Source organism: Talpa europaea (assembly GCF_964194135.1).
Source record: "Talpa europaea genome assembly, chromosome: 13".
In the NCBI taxonomy this organism is placed as follows: domain Eukaryota; kingdom Metazoa; phylum Chordata; class Mammalia; order Eulipotyphla; family Talpidae; genus Talpa; species Talpa europaea.
Genome location: NC_140080.1, coordinates 13,761,080 through 13,780,234, shown reverse-complemented (window position 1 = coordinate 13,780,234; position 19,155 = coordinate 13,761,080). Strand labels below are relative to the sequence as shown.

The window sequence follows — 19,155 nt, the reverse complement described above, 5'->3', positions numbered from 1 at the left end:
TAGATTCACCAAAACTCTTGGGCCAGTATTTTGTTTTGGTATATAATTTCTTCCACTGGAAATGTGTTATTCAGGCTGGTCGTCTGCTAAGTTAACTTTCTACCCTAACCCATGTGGAAAATATCATGGAGAATTCCTGAGTTTGGTAGCCTTTGTTGCTCTCCCACCTAAGAATAGCACTTTATGACACAGTATGAGTTAAGGAAATATATGCAGTGTTACGTGGATGTTTGTGCAATAAAGCTGCTGTCATTGAGCTTGTGGTCGAGTGTGACAGTCTTCAGTGTGTAAGGCATATGTAGACATTTCCAACATGAAGCTTTAGTAGGAATAGGAAAGCCATTGAAAACACTGTATAGTTGTGTATACGTTGTGCTGCTGGATTTCTTTTATTTTTAATAAAGATTAAAAGTAAGTCAAGTGTAATTTTTGAAATCTGCATTCCAGGAATTCTCAATATGACCATATGGAAAATGGAAAATTGTTTGTGAAAAGATGTTTAGCTGAATATATGAACTTAGAGCTAAGTTTTATATGTCATTAGTTGGGACATTGATCGGTGTTAATTCTTGTCAATGGATTATTGGAAGAGCTTAATGTGCAATGAATACTTCAATTGATTGATTTCGCTAATACTTTCTGGTCCATAACAGATTCCAGTTTGATCCCATGAGTGTTCCTTTAGTTCACATTCTTACTCAGTAGATGGGACTCTGGTAGCTGCAGGCAGTTGTGGGTCACGATAAGTTGTTATTAATGCTTGATATGGGTCTTAATTACAGAAAAAAAGGGTAGTTGATTGCAGGCTATCCCTGTGAGGCTGTATAATAACTGAATTCCCAGAGTCACCTTTGTGCCAGGGCACAAAGTAGCAGGAGTCAGCTGCCTCCTGGGTTGGACACAGTCTGGGCCTGGTCATCCTGTCATCTGATTAGGCTCCAAAGAGTGTGTCCCTTGTGGGGATATAATCACTCACCCCATTGCTACTGAGAACAGTTGAGAGCCTGCAGCCATTGCTGCCTCGAGAGCAAGAAGGAAAAGGGACAGGTGTTTCTAGATGTCAGGAGAGTAAAGATGAAGAAAGGTATGCCTGATGGAACTCAAAGTGCCCTGGAGGCAGCTATTGCCTGAGCTGTGATGCCAAGACGGGGAGGCAGCCAGAAATGTCCACCCCAATCTGCTGATGCTGCCTCATGACCAGACCCAGCTGGAAGCCAGCCTGCTGGGCTCTCGGCTATTCTGACAGCAGGGGTCGGAGAAGGGACAGTGTGGCCTGGTGGTGGGTGTAGGCTGGTGTCCTTGCAGAATGGCTGGCACAAGTGGGAAGGAGTTTGGTGTCTTTGAAGGGAGAAGAAGGGAAGCAGTTGGCCATTATGTTGATGGCTTTTATAAGGGTATAATGTACTGAAAAGGGAGAAAACACAGAAATAAACCAACTGCCCCGAAGACTTAGAAATCTATGTAGCTTGCCCCTTTCAGCTTACTGGTATTTCTCTTTCTTGTGGGCCTTTCCACACTGAGATTGTCTGTGAGGCAGATGGCATTGCTGCTTTCCTGAGTTTGAAGTCTTGTGTGAAATCTGACTAAGAAAAGAATAATTAAGGGCCTCCCCAGCCTCTGCAGCGCCAGGTCGATCCCCGGCCACCGGTGAGGGTCCCACATGGCGCGCAGACCTCTCCTGTCGCACCCGCTACTCCCCTCAGCAGTGTACTTCGTCAGTCTGCCTGTTCTGCTCCCCGCTCTGGCTCTGGTGAATTCTCTCACCCTCCCGCGCTTCTGACTGTACCCAGTGCTTGTATAAATAAATAAATAAATGTTAAAAAAAAAACTTAAAAAAAAAGAGAATAATTAAGTGCTTTAAGAAGAAAAGTGTCTATTAAAGTTCTGGGTAGCCTGATAGCTGCACTAGCAGTAAGATTGTAGAATGCTGTTAACAGAAATGGAAATGCACTGTGAATTATGTGGTCTGATGAGCTGTAGACAGTAACTCTTTAATGCAGTTCTTCCCTTTTTTTCCTGATTCCTTTGCTTAATGTATCTGCATTTCATGCTTGGTTTTGTAAGTGTCACTATGTCGTGGTTTTAGATCTGAAAAAGTTCCTTGTTTCTGCTGACTAGTCAGCACGGTCAGTACGGGCTTTTGGTTTAGATTTGCATCTGTTTGTTATCTAATAGCTGTGTAGTCTTAGACAAGTTATTAACTGTGACCTTCATATTTTGCTTTTTGTAAAATGGTTCTAGTACTCTGCACTTCGGGAAAATTAGATAATGCACAGAAACAGTGTGTCTGATATATTGTTAAGTGTTGTCTGTATGTTGGCCTCACATACACATTGTGTTTTTCTTTTTTTTAAAGAATTATTCCTTTATTGTAAGATACTTATTTTGCATAGAAGACCTGGATGTAGGCCAGAGGTGGGGAGAATGGGGTTAAGAGGATTCACCAGAGACAGAGTGGGGAGCAGAACAGGCGGATATAGTGAAATAAGCTGCACCATGTGGGTTAGCTCCCGGGCAGGGGATCGAACTCAGGTCATCTAGGTGATAGCACTGAGACTTAACCCTTAGACCACCAGGGAGGCCCTCCATTCTCTTTTTCAATAGTGTTTCTGCAGGGGGGAAAAATTAACCCCATATACCTTTTACAGGTGATGAGATGTTATTTTAACACACAATTGTACTCTACCCCAAAAAGTGGGTCCTTAGCCACTAGGGAATGAATTCACCAGAGTGCCCTAGTGGTAGCTGAACTAGGCAAGGCTTTATTAGAGATTCAAGCATGAGGGAGCCAGTTTAGAAAGGCAGGATATAACGTAAGTCTCAGAAGGGTGTGCCATGGGGCTATTTAAAGGGTAGGCCTTTAAATAGCGGGCAGGAGGAGATCTAGCACCTTCCAGGCTTGTCCTGGGCTGGGCTACACCTCGGCTAGGCTACACCTAGGCTGGGCTACACCTAGGCTGGGCTGCACCCGGGCAAGTGCAGACCGGTCACACACCAACCATGAATGAGGGCTCTGGGCCTGGCCCACCTGGGAACCTTTCGTCCTGATCTAACCCTTATCCGCCCCAGGTCCGTGCAGCGGCCCAGCTCTTGCATCAGCCACCTGTGCGAACAGCACCTGTGCAAAAGTACCCCCAGCTGGTGATTTTTCACCCGGACCCTTTCACTGACGGCCTCGTCAATTGCGTCATCGACTTAAAGGCCCAAGCCGAGTCAGAGAGGTGTAGGCACCATGCAGCTGGGGGATAGTTCAGCCAGTCAGATGAAAACCGGATCCAGTTTCCTGGGAGAGCAAGATACCAGGGTCCGGCAGGTGTTTCTGTTTCCCGGGACTCGGGCGGAGCGGGCCTGGCTAGGCCATGCAGCATCCCGGGTAGACACCGTCCAGGACACGGTTCCCTGTGGCCCCTGGAGCCTGGGATGGGCTTGCTAGTGACAATGCCTCGTGGCCCCTGGGGCCTGCTCAGGAGAGGAAACCTGAGGCCATTTTTGGGGCTCAAATGATGCAGCACTACCGTCCGACCCAGCCCCCCAGCTTCCCAGGTAATGCCTAAAACGTCTTTTTTTTTTTTAAAGATTGATTTATTCATGTATACAAGAACCGGGGTACAGGCCAGGTGCAGGGAGGGTGAGAGGATTCACCAGAGACAGAGCAGGGAACAGAACAGGCAGACTGACTGAAATACACTACTGAGGGGAGCAGCGGGCATGTCAGAAGCGGTCTGCTGCACCATGTGGGTTGCTCCCTGGCTGGCTGGATCGAACCTGCGCTGCAGAGGCTGTGGATAGCTTCGCAGCGCTGTGCTCAACCGCCTGCGCCTCCAGGGGAGGCCCTAAAACATATTTTAAAGAAGATTTGAAACACCTGGGGCACTTGGGGGAACAGGGAATTGAAACGCACTACCTGTGGGCCTCACACTGGAGAGTTTGGGCTTCGTGAGCTCCAGCACTTAGCCCGCAGTGTGCCCTCACCAGGGCTAGCATGAACCTTCGGGAACATGTCTCTGGAGATGTGCTTGGCCCTGCACGCTGGTTCTTGGTGAAAATAGAATGGGTTCATTAGGTTCATTAGGGTATTTTCACAATTTACCGAAAGGTTAATTACATGGGATTTAGCTCAAAAGTTGATTGTTCACTGTTGTATTTCAGCAACTAAATGGATTGTTTGGCTGGATCTTATTTTTTATTTTATTTTATTATTTTTTACATCATTTTTCATTTTCTCACAATGTATGCATTTTCATCTTGGTTATAGTCCCCATACAATTCCCACCCCCCTTCTTGAATTCCCATAGCTCGGAGAGGATGCTGTCATTTCACTGTACTCAGAAGGAAAACAGGAACAGAGGGTGACCTGCCGAGGGGGTCACAGTGTATCCGTGGCAGAGCTCACACCTGAACCCCGAACCAACCTGACATCTACCTTTGAGCCATTTTCCATCTGTGTATTAAATCTATATAAATACTTAGGACTGTTTGTCAAATACATTGATGCAATTGAAAAAAAGTCGTTTCTATCATTAATTCTTAGAAAACAAGTTCTTAGGACTGCATGAAATTTCATCGTTGGAAGGTCAGTGTTTGCTCCTATACATAGTGCTTCAAAGAGTGTTTCCAGGCCCAGGGGCCTCAAGGCAGCCGCCTCAGGAGGAAGATTGTAGATTTGTCTTGTTTCCTCACCTGTAAGTGGGGAAAACACCCATTTTCTCAAAGAGTTTGAACTGCAGTCCCTTTCTGCTTTGGGGCTACCATTTTGGGGTCGCTGCACAGTTTCTCACTTGCCCTGGCTCTGAAAGGTTTTCAAGCCTCGCATAGCCACCAGGGGAGGCCCTTTTCATTGTCTTTTTTTTTTTTTTTTTGTTCATCCAACTACCTACAGGGATTTTATTTGTTGATGATATTATTTGGAAAGAGTATGTTTTACAGTCATCAGAATATTCTGAATAAACCAGTCTGCTGTGCTAGACCATCCTCAATTCTATTTGCATATACATTTTGGTATTTGCTTAATTATAAATTTGGGAAAAGGACATACAGTTCCTTTCTTGAGATAAATTGACCTTGATATGAGGAAGACTTCTATTTCCTATAAGCTTTCATCCCTTTAACTCTACCTTCCATCTTAGTAGAGTTATTATTCATTTATTTGAAAACATTCTCCAGTTTTAAGGACTCAATTCTCTTCTCCAAAAACTATTCTTTTAATAAGGACATGTGGTGTGTCCAATATGAAAAACAGGATGTGTGGGATTAAATCCAATTTGTCATATACTCTCTATCTAATTTGTTTTACCTTCATATACAAGAATTATAATAGCTTCCAAATAGAGCTGTGAGAATTCAATAATGTATAAAAAGTGACTGACAAAGAGTAAGGTTTTAGTAAAAGTTGTTTCAATAGAAACTATACAGTTAACAGTGTAGTGATTTGATAATTTTTGGTGGTAAGAAATCACGTGCAGGGGGATTTTTCAGATTTAGATGTCCGATTCTGAAATGGATAGAATTGTTAAGCACTTAATGTGATCTGGACCCTTTAGGAAGTAGAGAGTTTTCTTAGGTAGCTCTTTGTACAGTAATTAGTAGGGATGTATATACATTGTGGATGGTGTCTCTAAATTTGTCTGTTTTCATTATTGACTTAGTCCCTGTAGTACTGTAGGGTAAATGGAAGTTACCAGGTTTTCCACCCTCCGGCCATTAGCATCAGTGAGTGACACCTGTGGTCTGGTGCGCATGCCTGATGGTGGCACCTGGAATATGGAGTGGGCATGCGTAATGGACACACCTGAGCCTGGAGGCATCACAGAGGACAAAAAGGACCAGACTGTAGTGCCAGCAAGGCATGGACAGGTTTTCTATGATATGGGCAGATGGGTTAAGGAGAGTCCTGGTTATCCATGCATACACGAGCTGGGGTACAGGCCAGAGATGCGGAGGGGTAAAAGGGTTCACCAGAGACAGAATGGGGAGCAGAACAGGCAGACTGACTGAAATACACTGCTGAGGGGAGCAGCGGGCACGGCAGGAGAGGTCTGCTCGCCATGTGGTTCAGCTCCCTGGACTGGGATGGAACTCGTGCTGCAGAGGCTGCAGATTGCTTCATAGTGCAGTGCTTAACCCCTTGCACCACTAGGGGGGCCTCCCACCCCCTTTTTCTTTACCCTAAAATATAAGTTGCTTCAGGAGAGATTTTAATTTGATGAGTGAATAGTCTTTTGAGATCTACTTTACTTTCCCTAGCTCCCCCAAAGATTTGTTTTCTTCTATCAGTTTTAACTCAACCAGAAGCCACACAGTCATCTCTCCCTGGAATCCTTAACTATGACTGCCAGCAAGGCTTTCACCCTGTCCACACTTCATTTTTATGTAGTTTGAGAACTAACATTTCCTGATACTTTAAAAGATTACTTATCAATCTGTTGATAGAAAGGTTTCCAGTCTGTATTACCTTCCCTCTTATCTTATCTCAGCCTTTTATTTTTGCAAAGTTCGACTTAGGGGCAAGAGAAATGAAGGAAACATTGGAGTAAAAGAAATAATCACAATTGAACATGGTGGATGGAGTGAATGATGATGAAGGAAATGCAATAAAGTTTAATCATTAAATTGCAATAGTTCCTAAATTAATCTAGGATTGTAACGTACTGACCTACACTTGATTTATGGACTTTAATATTCGTAGATCGGTAAGCTATGAGTTTTACTCTTTCCCCCCATTGATTGTTTTGTGGTGAATATTTCTTAGTGTTTCCAAATCCAGACTCCCTGTGAATAAGCACAGCACATCTGTGACTTTTGGGTAATGATTGATATGGACCTGGGCTCTCGAGAAGTCTACACTTGCATTAATAGGAGCACTGGGTTCAGTGCTGTGGGGGAGCTCGGAGAGATTAGATTCTGACTTAGGCTATTGAAATATTAATTGAATCTAGTCTGGCTGTCCTCTCTCCTTTCCCGAGAGACTGGATTGCAAATATGAGGCGATGCATTCTAGATTTCCTATTCACAGACAAGGGAAATCTTTAAAGGCAGATTAGAGAATCTAGATCACTGTATTTTGTACATATGGACATTCTGAGAGGATGGTGAGTCATTTTAGACCATCTGTGTTAGCTTTTGGATTTTTAGGATTTGTAATTCCCTTCTAGTGCTTGACTGACTGTACCAGCACAGTGGAGCCACAGCTCTCACAGCAGCCTGACCCCTTTGTCCTTGACTTTAGTAGCCATCTGTTTGCAGTGTTGCCATAGTTTCTCTGAGCCGCACACTGTGTCTGCACCACCTACAAGGCGCAAGTTGTTGAATGTCTCAAGGGGTCATTACCAGGGCTCTTGACGCTTGCTCTCCCCAATTAAATATTTTATCTTAAAAGAATTATTGAAAAATGTTTTACTTAATACAAGTAAAACTTTTTTTTTTAAGATTTATTTATTTATTTATGCAAGCACTGGGTACAGTCAGAAGCGCAGGAGGGTGAGAGAATTCGCCAGAGCCAGAACGGGGAGCAGAACAGGCAGAAGGACCGAAGTGCACTGCTGAGGGGAGCAGCGGGCTGCAGGAGAGGTCTGCGTGCCATGTGGGACCCTTGCCGGTGGCCGGGGATCGACCTGGCGCTGCAGAGGCTGCAGGCAGCCTCGCAACCCAGCAGTCAAACACTGCGCCACTGGGGAGGCCCTGGGAATTGACTTTAAAGGGTGGTTCACGCTGTAGCTTGCTTGGTGTAAGCCTACCCTTATAGCAGTTGCTCAGCAGCTCCACTTGTCTGCCGTACAGCTGTCATGCCCACATTAATTCTGAATCTGTCACTCTTAACCAGAAGTATCAGGCATATACTCAGAGTTAGGTTTGCTCACTGGCTTCCACTATTATCTCTAACTCTCTCTGCCTTTAGCAGCTTATCGACACAGAGGAAATACAAAAGATCAGTGTACATTTGGAACTATGTAAGATCATTTTGAGATACCACTAATAATAGATTGGCAAAAATTTTGAAATCTGACAGTACCCAGTATTCGGAAGGCTAAGTATGGATCAACAGGAGCTCATGTAGCTGGTGGGAGGGTAGGTGGTACAGCCATTTTTGGATAATATTTTATTATTTAGTAAATATGAAGGTTTGCATACCCAATGATCTAGCAATTCTGCTCGTAGGTGTCTGTCCTAGGGATTTTAGACTCATGTCCATTTGGATGCACATCCAAGAAAATGCATAGTCCCAACCTGGAAACGACTCAGTTGTGTATCAGGATAGGATGAAGGAAAGTGTGAAACATCTGTGCAATGAGATATTACAGAGAACAATGGAAATGAACAGGAGACTGAATCTCGCCATACTGTGTAGAAAAATAAGGTGCTTTGTGACTGAACGATAAATCAAGTTCAAAAGCAGACACACGTTTCCTAGCGGGCAAACCCCAGGAGGGAAAGAGCATTGCTATTGTTACCAAACTCAATGTTTCTCTTGTAGAGCCTAAGCAGATTAGACCCAAGGTTTATCAGGGAAAGAGACATTGATTTTCTACAGATAATGGAGAAAAAGAGGGAATTTTCGCATAGTCTCCTTGAGTAAGGGCTGGGAATGGTGTTTCAGGAGAAGGAGGGTAAACAGGAGACACAGGAGTCTTTGGTGACTGGATATTGGAAGTGCTGGGTGTTGCTGGACATCTGCTTGCTCAGGTGGGGTTCAGCCTTCTACATAGGAGGCATATTCAGGAAATGCTGGCTCAGCTCCTTGCAGGGATTTCGATATGGTAATGAAGACGATGTGGATTTTGGGTCAGGAAGGAAGGGTCTGCGTGCGCTGTGGATTTTTTAATAGGCTGATGGACTGTTTAAGTCAGATGGGGAGTTTGGATTCTACTTATCTGCACAGACCCAAATATATGACTTAAATTAGATAGTATTGCTTTAGAATAAATCTGTGAAGAATTTTATTAGCCCTGCTGGAGTCAGTAATGAGAGGCCTTAACTCTTTGTTTTCTGCTTCTCTGAGGGCTTGGTTTGGCAACACAAGTTATTATTTCCAGTGGTTGGCCCAGAGCCTGGCGCAGAAGCTCAGTGAATACTTGTGGACTGACCTTAGCCATGTTTCTTAGGCCCATGTAGGTTTCCAAACATAACAAACCTTACGGTCACAGTCAGAGAGGGTCTCCTCTAGGGCCAAGGGGCAGAGTGGTGACTGAGAAAGAACCAATGAGGGGGTGTCCTGAGGGCTGGTAAATCTTCACCAGTGCTGTTGATGGGAGTGTTCACATTATTTGTTATTCTTTTTGTGGTGTTTTATATGCAGTATTTCACAAAGAATTAGCCAATGAACAACCTTCTAGTTTATCTGGCTTCATTTCTACAATTGTTCTAGAGCATGGGCATGTGGGTCGGTGGAAAGGTCACATGGAAACTATTTTTGCTGGCATGGTCTTAATGTGCGGGGCTCAGGATGACGTTGGCAACTGTGGACTTTCTTTTTCTTCATTTCTCACTGGGGCATCTCGGCAGTGGCTCAGGTGCTAGACACCTGGCTTCATGTCCTCCTTTACCGTTGTGACCTGGGAAAGCTGTGAAATGTGGGTAACAGGAGCCACCTCGCAGGTTGTAGTGATTAAATGAGGATAAACAAGACAGACCATCTGGCTCTGGGGTGCTTTGTGTGGATTTGAAAGGGCACCCTCTTCTCACAGCGCTGCTGAGGCCCTTGTGTCAATGTGGGTGACTTGTGTTTTCTGACATGGAGGGGGGGCTGCTCCCCTGGAAAAAGGGGAATATGTTCCCCAAGCATTTAGGGAAGTGGGGAGAGACTGCTTGGTTCCTCTAACGCAGCTTAATTTATCAAGTTCCTTTCCTCCCTGCTTCCCTGCAGCAGCACCATTTTGTTTAACCAAGTCACATGTATCACGGAGAAACTTCAACTTTATCTGCCCTTTCAAATTCAGTGTTTTGAAAAAGAGATTTCTGGTTTGATGACTGGTTGACGGACAAATGACAGCAGGTTCTGGGTTTTGCTTACAGAGCTGTTCTCACTGGCAGCGGCAAATCCTAGCTGCTTACCTAAAAATCAGAATCAAGGAGGTACTTTTGGGGGTTTTCGTGATGGTGGGAAAGCCTGTCAGCGCTCCACAGTAAATTCTGGGTGGCCTTTAATTTCTCTTCTGACCTCGTTGGATTCTTGAACGGGGTTCAGGGGATGAACCCCCTAGTTGGGAGGAATAAAGCAGCAATAAAAACGTGTGAGGTCTGTGCAAGAGGCAAGTGGATTCTAAGTGGAGAGAGCTCCCCCTAGTGCCCAACTGCAGCTCCTCCACGAGGCCTCCTCGCCCTCTGCCAGCACCCTGGCAGGTGGGCGCCGAGCTTGCTCTCCATCGTGCTGGGAACCCTCAACACTACTGGCCAGGTTCTCATTTACTTGGGGGTGCTCCAAAGCATTGATGGTAAGGACACAATGGAAGGGAAATCTGCACTTTGCAGTAACCTGTGCCCCTTTGGGTTCTGGTTGGAAAAGAAACGACATTTTCAGGGCAGGGCGGGTGGCACCTTCCGAAGAGGCAGCTCATTCCAGTGGCGAGTTTGGACTCAACAAGGTTTTTCTTTTTCTTTTTTCCTTTTTTTAAGATTTATTTATTTTTATATTCCCCATACAATTACATCCCCGTTATTTTGACCCCAATCCCTCCTCTCCACACCCCTCTCCCCCATAGTGTGTCTCTGGTTTATAGTTGCTTGTTGATTTTGATTTTTTTCTTTATTAGAGTTATTCTTTCACGTGCGTGGTAATGGCTGCTTTGCTGTAGGAACCTTACCACTGCGCTACGGTCCCTGTTGTCCTTGAAGGGAGATAATCTTACCCCTTTTATGTGCCCTGTCTTACATTTCACTGGCGTTAAATTCGGTGTACAGTGGCAGGACCCTGGATTCAGGTTTGTCATCTGGCAGGCAAGCCAGGCAACAGGTTCTAGGGCTTTTGTCATCAGATTGCAAGTCTGTTAAAATGATCCCACCAGGAGACAAAAACCACACAGTAATTTGAGGAAGACAAATTAAGCATAATGAATAAGTATTCCTGGGCCTTGCAGTAGCAGGGAATTGGCCAGTAAGGAGTAAAGAGGACATTGAAGCACACAGGACCAGCAGCCACCTGGATCTGGGCAGAGATTCAGGGTTCTCTGTAGAGTGTGGAACTGTGACCCGCTCCGTTGTGGAGAAATCACCGAGGTGCCTGCTAGAAACAGGTCTTCTGGGTGGTAAAGGAAAGCTGTTCAGAGGAGGTGCCTTGCCTGGAGCCTCTGGGCATGGGGTGAAGAAGGAGACGGGAGGCCCAGGAGCTGTCAACGGCCCACCACGCCTGCTGCGTGCACCAGGAGTCAGCCTGGAGGTTGCTGAGGGGAGCCCCCTCCTCCTGTGGTGCCCCTCCTGACAAACCTTAACACTGCGCCAGCTGCGAAGGACAAATGCAGGTTCTTGCTCTTGTTTTTCTGGAGTGGGCACAGAAGGGCGCACACGGGTCTGAGAGTCCGTGCATCATTACCAGGCACATTTCCTACATTTCCCAATATTAGAACCAGCTCGCGTTTCCCCTCTAACACGCGTTCCTTCGTCAGTGTGCGGGCCTTGCTGATTAGCGATAATGGTGCATACAAACCTGCTTCGACACTCACCCGTTTCGTTTTTCTCCTCTTAATTATACCAAAGCCATAAATTCCCTGAATTTAAAAATGCAAAGGCCCGAGGGAGATTCCTAATAAGATGCCACAATCTCCTGCTTCATGGATACCCGTCCCCGGCCCACTTCTCAGAGGGAGACGCTCTGCGCATTTGATACCGAGCGCCGGCCTCAGTTTCCCTCAGCCAATGAAAGGAAACAGAGTTTGAGGAAAAGGAAGTGGTTTAATTTGTCGACAGATGAGGAGGGCGGCAGACTCAGGTCTGAAAGACCACCGTCGTGCCCTTTGGAGGAGTACAGGGGTGTTTATACAAAGGCAAAAGAAGGGGAGATGGTCTGCAAAGGGTGGGGACAGGGTGAGCGCAGAGACAGGTGGGCACCAGAAGACAAACCTGTCAAACATGTGGGAAATTGCAAGAAATATGGGAAAGACAAACTTGTTAATGCATATCTGAGAGACCAGTCATTTGTCACGGCATCGCCACCTGTGGCCTATACCCCAGTTCTTCTACGCAAAAATAAATAAATAAAACCTTAAAAAGGTAATAAAAGAACAACTCATGAAATCCTGGAGCGCCCCCAGAGGCTGAGCGGGAGGAGTTCTGTCTGGACAGTCTGTGTCTGTCTCGGGTCTGTCTTAGCTAGGACTCCCCAGGGGGCCTACATCCAGGCCAGCACGTCATGCTCTAGTAATCAACTTCCTCTAGAATCTAGATGAGTTTTCTCCCCAGCGACAGCAGGTCCTCACTTAGCATCTGTGAACATATTGTGATTATTGTGAATGTTCTGGAACCGTCCCTCTCCCCCTAGTCTAGCAGACAAGAGAGCAAAACCATCTGCATAGGCTGAGTCAGAACAGACTGTCCTGTTCTGTCATACAGCCATGTGGGGATCTGCTGTCGGTGGTACCCAGGGACCCCAAACTTAGGGGAAAAACCCATTTTTCATGTTCTGAGGGTTAAGCCATCTGCACATAGGCAAAGAAAGCAGACTCTTAGTGTGAAAGAGTTTTAATTGGTGTGCATATATATAGAGATGCACACACACATATATATATATACACATAGATATCCACATAGATCTCTATCTGTCTAGAAATTTTCAAGTAAAAGATTCCCAATCCCACTTCTTGGGCAAATGGTCAGTTAAACAGTTTTGGCCCAGTGGAGCAACTGAGGCCTGAAAACTTGCCACAAGTCAAGGCACCTTCTGGTGGGGAACCACAGGAAATGGGTTCGGCAGGTCCAGAGAGCTGGAACCAAAAAAGGAATCTGAAATGTAAGACATCCCATATAAGCCACCAGGATGACGGCGGCCATTGTCTCTGCCAAGAGCCAGAAGGAGCCTCCCCACATCTCTCTCGCAGGTGTGTCCTCTGCAAGTTTTGTCTCCCCTTCTTCGTTCCACCTCAATTTATATATTCCCTTTGCTCCTTCCTCTTCCTTCCCAGCCGCTCCTCCTTGCCACCCCCCATTTGGGAAGTCCAGTTTATAGCCCACTGGCATTGTAATCCAAGGTGGCTGCCTGTAAGTGGAGGCAGGGAAAATTGTGCCCATGCACCGTGCTGCACTGCTCCTCCTCTGTTCACAGAGATTCTGTGACAAATCACTCTTTCATCACCCCCCCTCCACTAATGCCAAAGGAACCAGATAAAGAAGATTTAAGTGATGGACTAGGTTTTGTGTCTCCACAGTGTTTTCTTTAGAAATCAGAAAAGGGATTAAACCCCAGCACCTGTCCTCTGCACACAGATAGGTTAACATTTCTTTAGGTCAAGATGACTTAGGAAATCAAAAACTATAGACAAAAGCCAGAAATCCCTGTCAAGGATAACTGCATATTTCATATCAGTGACTCGCTGTGCCTCCCTGTATAAACCGATCTCACATTTGAGATTGTTGGAACAGCTCTCAGAGTAAAATAAGCAGCACTGCTTCCCAGGCTTGAGTCCTTGCTTGGATTATGTCATAAACTTTTGGTCAAACTATCTTGGAGACTTGTTTCAGTCAACACGTCCAGTGTCATTTCATCATGACGTTGACAAGCAAAAGTTGCAGGGTGAGGTTGGATGCCATTCTTTGTTATTTGATAACTGCTCTTGTTATACAGAGTTTTCTTTAACATTGCAGTTTTCAAGAACCTGTAGACTTGTGAAGTGAGGACTTAGTGTGTCTGCTTGCTGATGTGCCCCTGCGGGGTGGGCAGGTGTAGCCAGGAGTGCCCTGAGTGGCTAATGTGCACTTGCCCCGCCCAGCGTGCTCACCTGACATGTGTACATTCTCCATTCTCTTCCCTTGGGGCCTGGCTCTAAGTTGCAAGAGAGCCTCCCCTAAAGGCCATAGTTGCACATGGCTTTAGATTCACATTCTCGTAGCTATTTGCATAAGAAACTGAAAGCTTTTAGAGTCTAGGCAATAGATAACAATTCCACAAAGGAATGAACCCCTCCCAAAGAGGAGAAGCTGCATCAGTATGATTTCTGCACTGGCATGAGGCAGCTCTCCTGCCCTCCTGTAACTATGCAGGTGATTCTTTGCACCAAACTTTTCTCTTTGCAAAGCAGCAGAGGCAGCTCTCCTCCCAAGACTGCCGCCTGCGTCTGTGCAGGCGTCTCCTTTAACAAACCTGTCCCTTTCAGAGGCAGTGCTTTCTGCCTGCTTGCATTGTACAGTCCTTTCTTTCTCGTGATAAACCTGCCCCTTTGGTTACCATGAAGAAAACAAGCAAGAAAGAAACAAAGCTTTTGCAATCTCAGTGAAATAAATTTTAAAATTGAATATCGGTGGAGGAAAGTTGGGACCTGGAACTTCCCCCAAAGCCCCCTGGAATTTTAGTCCTGGTGCTACTCCCTGGGGTTACCAGTCCCTTGGGAATCTGCAATATTGAATTGAGTTCTGTTCTTTATCTTGTGTTTTTTTATGTTTATCAGAATAATGATCTGATCTTTTATTTTGCGATTATTTACAACCTTGCCAATATTTTATTTTGTGATTCTTTCCAACCTTGTCAAATAAGAGACACACACACCCATAGGATTGGTGGAACATTTGCTGATGAAAGGCAGAGCTTTTATTGAAAGGCTCCCCTGTTACTGGTTCTCTCCGTGGTGTGCTAGGCCTCCGTTGGCCTGCAGGGAGCCCTGGACAGCAGGGTTATGCATTGTTCTAGAGTTTGAATATGTGTGTTTGGCCCAACATGATGCTTCTCCTTGCCTTGTCAGTGTAAGACTTAGGTGGAGATCCACCCCTCTCTTCCCTGAATCTCCCTGCTCCCCATTTCCAGGCACGGCACTGTCATTGATAAATGCTGACTTCTTTTAACCAGGAAAAGCGTTTACAATTTCCTCTGAAGTCAGCACAGAACTCCAAATATCTGCTGAGAGCTGACACTCTCTTTCAGGGCAAATACGTTGGTGAAGCTTATGAATAAAGATTAGCCACCATCTGTCTCTTGTTTTTATTTATTAAGACTCTTAACCCTTTGCCATAAGTATTACAAGTGCTTTTTTCCCCACTCTCATCATTTAGTTGTTGACTTTCTTTTTTTTTTTATTTTGCCCCCCAAAATGTCCTAGCTTTTTATGTGGTAAATCTTTTCCTTTTTTGTTTGTGGTTTGGCCCATGACGCATGCTAATCTGGTTTCTCTCAGTAGAAAGGAAACATTTCAGAGGCCATTTTGGTGGCGCACCTTCCGCTGGCGTGTGGGGCAGGAGGATGAAGCGATGACTTTCCCTGCTGAAGATCCTGATGTGGGAGTCACACTTTTCTTCCAAATTGGCCTTGTTTTACGAGGGTTGTGGCTGGCTGGTTCGGCCTCTCCCATCAAGGCTTCTGCAGCCACAGCGGGGTCCCTGTGTGTCCCCAACGCGCTCTGGTGAGCAAAGAAGCAGGCCCTGGGTGAAGGCCCCTGGCCTGCGTAGCCGCACTCTTGTCGCTGGTTTGTGACTTGACGCCGAGGGCTTCGGGGCGTCTCTGGGCACAGAGTGCAAACCTCCACAGGAGGTGTCTGCCTTGTCTTACCAGAACCTGGCTTCTCCCTTCCCGAGAGACATTCTCTCCTCAGCCCCAACAAAGCAAGGCCTGTCCTGCGTATTCCCTTTGTAAGCGGTGCTTTCGCTGCTTGTGGCTGTGATTAGAGTAGACAGTCCATTATCAGGCAGCATGGGCGTCTCTCCTCACTCCTGCACACGTCCTCACCCACCACACATCATTCTATTCATCGGATATGTGAAAATTTCCTTTTTTCTCTCACCCCGGGTTTCCCCTAAGAGTCAACCATTGTGAAAAAAGTGTTGGAAGTTGGTCTGGGGAAGCACTGCAGGGAGTAGGGAAGTCAGGCGTGACTGTTGTAGCTACATGAAGGCTTACTTGTGGGGGCCACCGGGGCTCAGTGTCATGGAATCCAAGGTAACTGTGTGAAATGCAGCATTTTCCTACCAAGAGGTGAGGAAGCAGGGCTCATTCTCAACGCCACTGCCTTGCTTGAGAGTCACTCCTGGGTGCACACCCCTGCTCCTTCCGGCCCGCCCCACCTGTGGGAGCGAAGATTCCAGCACACTCCCAGCTGGAGAGACATAGGACATGATGTGCCCTGCGCTGGGCTCCAGGCGACCTTTGTTTCGGGGTGTGTTGAGGGGCTGTGGCAGCACGAGGGTGTGTCTTCCACGGTGCTCCTCTGACCTGCAGCGGGCAAAGCTCACGGCAGCAGCTCCCTGCCCGTCCCAGGCAGTGATCTTGTGCGCCCAAGAGGAAGGCACACCCATGATGTGCCGGGCAGGGGCTGAACCCTAATGCTCACACTCTCACTCCCCTTTAATCAGCAGATGTTCCAAAAAATACCCTCCTCAAGCTCCCATAACCTTATGTCGATAAATCAACACATCATGCACATCCAATTTCTCTGGAAGAAACTTTTCAGCCAGTGAAGGACCATTGTCTGGTTCCCAGTGTTGCTTTATTTATTTATTTATTTTTAAATAAATTTTATTTTTATATTCCCCATACAGTTGCAACCCCCTTATTTTGACCCCAATCCCTCCCCTCCCCACCCCCTTCCCCCCATAGAGTGTCTCTGGTTCATAGTTTTTTGTTGATTTTGATTTTCACTTTCTTATAGTTACTCATTTTCCTGGTCCCTTATTCCAGTGTCGCTTTAGAGAGACACAGACGTCGACAGCCGCTTAGGGCGAGGACTGCCTTGGTTTCCCCGCTCCCCTGGTTACCTGGCAGGTGCAGGGCTTGGAGGGGCTGGAACGCTCACCTTTGGCCGAGGGCAGCTCTGCAGGCGCGTCCGCCCGCGTCCCTGCGCTCGGGGCTGTGCTTCTGCTCGTGGCCAGTAGGGGGCGGGCCTCGCCTGGGAAACAGCGAGAAGGCGAGGCTTGCGAGGCATCGCTGAGCTCCTGCAGGGCCCTTTCCTGCAGACGTGGGGTGCTGTGGCATCTCCGAAGGAAGCTGGAGGGATTCTAGGACGGATCTCCTCAGGCTAGACGGAGGGCCAGCTCAGCAGTAGGAGTTGTTTTTAAAATAAATGCCCCCCCACCTTAAAAATGTGTACTAGGAAAGCCTCACCTCCTGCATGCTATTTCTGGCAACTGGTTCCTGGGATGAGGTTCCAGACTGACCCACAAAATTGCTGTGGAATGGTTGAGGAAACTTTATCTGGGATAGAGCAGGCCCCCAAATTGGAACTGAGGTTAGAAGAACAGGGATTGGAGTCAGTTTCTCTAAGTCAGAACCGGGGTGACCAGCCTCGTGGGAGGAGGCCAGAGGAATCCTGCTGACAGACTCCCCTCCCCTCCCCACCAGGCCTCCTGGGCAGCACCGGCAGTTGGGGGGCCCTGGCACCTGCCCAGACCCAGAACCAGGTTCATCCAGGCCTGCCAGTCTGCTTCTTGCCAATTGTGTCTTGTGAGGCAGGAAGAGCTTCATTTGGGGCTCAGAGAACCTGTGAGTTGGGGCATGTGGCGCCCCTTGTCCAAGCCTCTGACTCTCAGTAGTGTGAAATGCAGAATTTTCCTACCAAGAGGTGAGAAAGCAGGGCTCATTCTCAACGCCACTGCCTTGCTTGAGAGTCACTCCTGGGTGCACACCCCAGCTCCTTCCGGCCCGCCCCACCTGTGGGAGCGAAGATTCTAGCACACTCCCAGCTGGAGAGACATAGGACATGATGTGCCCTGCGCTGGGCTCCAGGCGACCTTCAGAATCACACTCAGTTAGCTGGAGAGGCCTTCTACTGTCCCTGGGATCCAGGAGGTGCTTTGTAAGCGGTATCTGCCAGTATAGGCTGTCATGTATTAACGCACCACGAAACGGCAGAGAGAGGCATCCCGGACATGTGCTCTGTTTGCAGGGGAACTACATCTGGGGAAACAGCACTCAGAGGCCTGTCCTGCTGGGGGTGGGGGCGGGGTAGCCGCCCTTCTGCCTAAACTCAGCTGGAGTTGCAGGTGCTCCCCGGGGCATGGCATGGTGCCTGGTGGTGGCCTTCGAAGGTGGAGATCAGCACAGGGAGGGATAGGGTTGGGATCTCCCTGGCTGTCTTGTTACTTCTGCTCTGATGGTGGCAACACATTACTTTCTAGTCCAGACACATGCAGCCTCATTGAGGAAAAAATTTAGAGCATTCTCAAAAACGCTTTTAAATAAAATAAGGGGGTCATCTATGGGTGCTAGCCCCAAGAAACAGGGGCATTATATACCCCTCTAGTTCTGGGCTTCCCACCTAGTTCCTCTCGCCCCAGGTGGATAGCTGAGTAGCGCGCCTGCCTCAACTGTGCAAAGGTTTGGATAGTTCCGTGGATGGAATGTCCTCTTTTCTCTCAAGCTTTACTGATTTAACATAACCATGTAATTTGGGGAGGACAGCTTTACCCCTGCGTCGGTGCATGCTTCCCTCACCTGCCACCAAGGCTCCAATTTCCTTGCCCTCTCTCCTTCACTCTGCTCCTCTCCTCTTTCCCTCACCCCCTCTGGGAACCAATCTATTTTTCGCAGAGCTAAAATTTTTTTTTTTTTTTGCTATGCTTTGCCAGTTTGTTTCCTTGGTTAATTATATTCCTCAGATGAGTGAAACCATCCCTTAATTGTCTTTTACATTCTGACTTAATTTACTTCACAAAATCGCCTCCCGAGCCATCCATTTTTATCTCAGAATGCACTATTTCATCATTTTACACGGCTGAGTAGTATTCCCCAGAGTGTGGATTCCACAGTTTCTCTATCCAGTCACTGTCACTGGAGCCTTAGGTTGCTTCCAAGTCTCGCCTCTTGTGGACAGTGCTGCTATAAATATTGAGGTACAGACATCTTTTCATGTTAATGCTTTCAAATTTCTTTGGCTACATACCTACCAGTGCTATTGCTGCATCAAGGGTATTTCCATTTTTATTTTTCCCATGTTCCACAGAGTGTGCACCAACTGACCTTCAGTGGATAGAATTTCATGTGCAGACGTTTGTTGTCATAGCCTGCTTTTACCATCATTGATTTGGGAGGTAGAC

General features: G+C 46.9%; 1 protein-coding gene across 1 annotated transcript in view; it reads left to right on the top strand.

The window, feature by feature from the left end:
• The window catches only part of TRIM36 (tripartite motif containing 36), a gene marked incomplete at both ends in the record, with an annotated part of 41,267 nt that extends 38,018 nt beyond the window's left edge, over positions 1 to 3,249 (top strand). Inside the window, one exon of the mRNA XM_084252001.1 lies at positions 3,070 to 3,249. Within this exon, the coding sequence (XP_084108127.1) occupies positions 3,070 to 3,249 (180 nt within the window). The remainder of the gene's footprint in view (positions 1 to 3,069) is intronic.
• Positions 3,250 to 19,155: the final 15,906 nt, after the last annotated feature.